We start from the raw sequence: 4,121 nt of genomic DNA, 5'->3' as shown, positions 1-4,121 counted from the left end.
GTTCCTACAATAATATTTTGAAGCCATCTATCATTATTTCTTTTAATATATTTTTGTTTTTTAATGCATGCTTCTTTTTCATCTCACACGCCACTTCTTGTTTGTGTTGTTGCATTATCGCCCTCTTACTTTCAGCAACATCTCGGAGTCATATTTATCTTATGATTGAAAATGTTTGTCCAAAAAATAAAATCTGACCAATCTAGAAGCAAAGTCACAGCTTAAATATAAAATAGTTGACAAAGCTCAGCCAAATTTTCATTATAATTTCCTCTCGCTTGCAAATCCCAGTACGTGCACACGCGTGCAGGATTATTGATATGAGAATAATTTTGCATAGGCTCCATCATATTGAATATATCAAGTGCTAATCGAGCAATATATAGAAAGAGAATTCAAATTTCAAAATAGCATTACTTGGTTGCAGATTATCCAACTCCATAGTTCATCATGGTCTAAAACAATATTAATTAACGCAACTCAAAATCTTCTTCAATTCATAAGTGAATCAAAAAATTTCCATCTAATATAATAAATAGAATGCTCTTGTTTGTTTTGAAGACTAAGATGAGCATATTTGGATGCTAAATATATAGTTGAGCAATAACCCTCAATCTCCAGAACGAATATCTTAATAGCAATCCAAGCATGCAGAGCTCTCTATAGTGCGAAAGATACAAACAGAGCATCCTCTCCGGTCCTCACCGTATCTATGAGACCATCACATAGCATCATGTGGCAATTATAGCTTGTTCCATCTGCAAACCACAGTAGGACTCTGATGTTTATATTCAAAGTAATGGCGTCCTAATGTCTGCTTTTATAACAATTATCTAACTTTCTATCCAAAAAAAAAAAACAACAAAATTATCCACCGACGGTGGATCAGATAGGGGGCCCATCCAAGACCAGCGGGTCAGCGACCGCTCCAGCTAGCAAATGACGTTTCTCACATTGTAGTCATCACATGAAAAAAAAAACCGTACTGATGAATTGATCCGAATAGATCATTTTTTAATTTATCAAAAAAAAAATAATACGAATAAAGATGATATTTATTTTCACTGTCTTTCGATATTTTATTTTTTAATTTTATTAAATATATTCATACTCATCTTGTATGATTATTCAACCTTCATAAAATAATTTTTTTTTTAACATCAAAATTTTATTAAAAATTATTTTTATGAAGAGAATAAAAAATTAAAATTATATAATTTTCATTAACCTATTGGATGACCTCTCCAATCAAATGACGTGCCATCAACTAACATCCCATTCCTTAATTTATATTTTTTAGTAACTCGATTGACCGCTCTATATGTATCCATGATATAAATAATACAAAAAATTGTTACAAATAAAATATCCAAAAATCTGATGTGCATTTGATTGAAGTCTATTACAAATTCATTCTGTCACAGAGAAATCATGCTTGGAGTAATACTTTATAGGAAAAATTTATTACACGCTACATGGTGTAGAAAATCATGCATTGTGATGATTCATTTTTATATAAAATTGATAAAAAAAATTATTAATATTTTTAAATTCATATGTGAATATATTATTGTATATGATGTATAATTTTTTGTACCGCATGTGATGCACAAAGAATTGCTCACGCTTACGGTTGTTGACCGTACTGTTTCACCTGGCTGTTACGCTTAAAAAATATTTATTTCTTGGAAAGTGATGGCAGTGCTCTGATAACCTGTGTCACATCAGCACAATGCTATCACTTCATTTTAAAAATGTGACATATTTTGCATTAAAAAAAATGACATTTTATGGTAGATGGCAAGCTTTAGTGGAGTCAAGAAAGAAAGAAAGAAAAAAAAAAAAAAAAAAGAATGAGGTTGGGTGGTCACTAAGTCAGACTATGCAAGTGTGCGTTTACTAAGATACCGGTCTCATATCTACATATGTATTTCACGCACACTGTAAGAATTTGTATGGTATCCATCCATGAGCCTGTCCAGTCTCTACATGCTCTGCCCGATAGAAATCAAAAATCAAACTTTAATTTGAACTCGCACTAGGTTAATATATTCTCTTTCTCTACTTTATGCTACGTAGAAGGATGTTTTGAATAGCTCCTCACCCACAAATTTCAATAAATGGTTTAGATCACAAGCATAATATCACTGTCAGTGGTTTAGGTTGCAAGCATAGCATCATTATAGCCTAATGGCCAATAGATTAGGAAATGTTTGGCAAAAGAAAAAACTATCATTTTTTTTCCATGTGGCTAATTTCATAATAGTTGATCATCATTAAGAAAATAATCTAATCTCAATCACAAATTACAATACAAATGATCGAAATTAGAAGTATAACATCTTGCGAATGGTTTAGGCTACAGCAAAACATGATTACAGCCAATGGCCAATAGATTGGTATATGTCAAGCAAAGGTAAAAACTATCACTTTTTTCCATGCAGCTAATTTCATTGAAAGTAACAGAAATTTTATTAAAAGTCTATGTTTTTGACTGTTCATCAATGTCCTCAATTGACTCACTCAACACATTTGCACATCAGCCATTCAAAGAGCTCACAAGAGTTAACCATAAGGTCATGACCACTACTGGGCATGTCTCCTCTCCAGAAGAGACTTCAAATTAAACTATTTTATTTTATTTCCTTTTCCAAACCTGCGCAACAAGATATCTCCAATAACTACATTGACAAGGATCCATAAGTAAATAATGAAAAGGTAATTAATGAGTATTCCAAGGACTCAAAACGTACGTTTTGCTTGGCGTAAAGTAAAAACCGGCCAACCAAATTCCGCATTTCGGTTCTGTCCGTTTCTTTCGCACGCGCTTCTCCCCCACCGTACACAGGCGGCTCCTCTCTAGCTTTTATATTGATCTCCCCATCCCCCTCTCTCCCTGCCCCAATTCCCCTTCGCCTCCTCTCTCTCTCGCTACCGCCCCGATCGGAATGGAGGGAGGGGGCGGGAGCCCTCGCCGGAGCCTGGCCCTACACCGGCCGTCGCCATCCTTTCGTCTCCGGAGCCCCAGCCTCAACACCGTCCGCCTCCGTCGCGTCTTCGACCTCTTCGACCGCAACGGCGACGGCGAGATCACTGTCGACGAGCTCGCCCTCGCTCTCGACTCCCTTGGCCTGGGCGCTGACCACGACGAGATCGGCTGCACCGTCGCCGCCTATATCCGTCCCGGCCGCGCCGGCCTCGCTTTCGAGGACTTCGAGGTTCTCCACCGCTCCCTCGGCGACGCTCTCTTCGGCGCCGCCGCACCCGGCGACGAAGGCCAGGCGGCGGCGGAGGAGGAGGAGGAGCAGGACATGAGGGAGGCGTTCCGGGTGTTCGACGAGGACGGCGATGGTTTCATCTCGGCGGCGGAGCTCCAGGTTGTGCTGGCCAAGCTCGGCCTTCCGGAGGCCCGGAACTTCGCAAGGGTGCACGAGATGATCTGCTCCGTCGATCAGGACCGCGATGGACGGGTGGATTTCGGCGAGTTCAAGCACATGATGCAGGGGATCACCGTCCGAAGCGCCTGATGGATGGTGCAGAATGTGTCTTCTTAAAAAAAAAAAAAAAAAAAAAAAGAAAAAAACTCTGTCATCGGTTTCTCAACCTTTTAATTTTGATAATCCACTTCTAATTTATCAACTTAGCTTTGCTATTTCCATTATGTTGTAAGCCATCTATGCCAACGACGATGAGGGTGGGGTTTTGGAGAACAATCGGACGACATTAGCAATGCTCCAATCTTTTTCCCTCTCTAGTTGGTGGTGGTCCTTCACTGAGTGGTTATAAAAAATAATTGGGCGAACCAAGTCGACCATATCTTTTTTGGGCCAACTCAACTAATGATTGATGTTAGGAATATTACATCCCATGAGAATCGATTAGAATCTAACTAATAAACAATGCAAAATAATATTAATATTAAATTAATCTAATATAAGTAGAGAATTAACATTAAAACCATCCTAGCTTACAGATCGGAGGTGTGCAGTACACCATCCTAAGATGATTTCCGACTCCCGTGCGAAATCTAACTCGAGTAATCCGTCCCAAGATACAATCAGAAGATCTGTCCTACAGGCACGATTGTGGAGAGGAAGACAAAGCTTCAACCCAGCAGATGA

General features: G+C 38.7%; 1 protein-coding gene across 1 annotated transcript; it reads left to right on the top strand.

Moving 5' to 3' along the window:
- Window positions 1–2,843: 2,843 nt before the first annotated feature.
- Window positions 2,844–3,802, top strand: LOC105057238 (probable calcium-binding protein CML27). The gene has a single exon (XM_010939773.4). The coding sequence runs from the start codon at window positions 2,949–2,951 to the stop codon at window positions 3,525–3,527; it is 579 nt and encodes a 192-aa protein (XP_010938075.1). The 5' UTR covers window positions 2,844–2,948; the 3' UTR covers window positions 3,528–3,802.
- The last annotated feature ends 319 nt before the right edge of the window (window positions 3,803–4,121 follow it).

This window comes from Elaeis guineensis, chromosome 14 (genome assembly GCF_000442705.2).
Source record: "Elaeis guineensis isolate ETL-2024a chromosome 14, EG11, whole genome shotgun sequence".
Lineage (NCBI taxonomy): Eukaryota > Viridiplantae > Streptophyta > Magnoliopsida > Arecales > Arecaceae > Elaeis > Elaeis guineensis.
This window is presented reverse-complemented; position numbering and strand designations above follow the sequence as displayed.

What these genes read in the sequence shown, in the direction of transcription:
- LOC105057238 (XM_010939773.4), top strand. Translation starts at nt 2,949, where the DNA reads ATGGAGGGAGGGGGCGGGAGCCCTCGCCGGAGCCTGGCCCTACACCGG.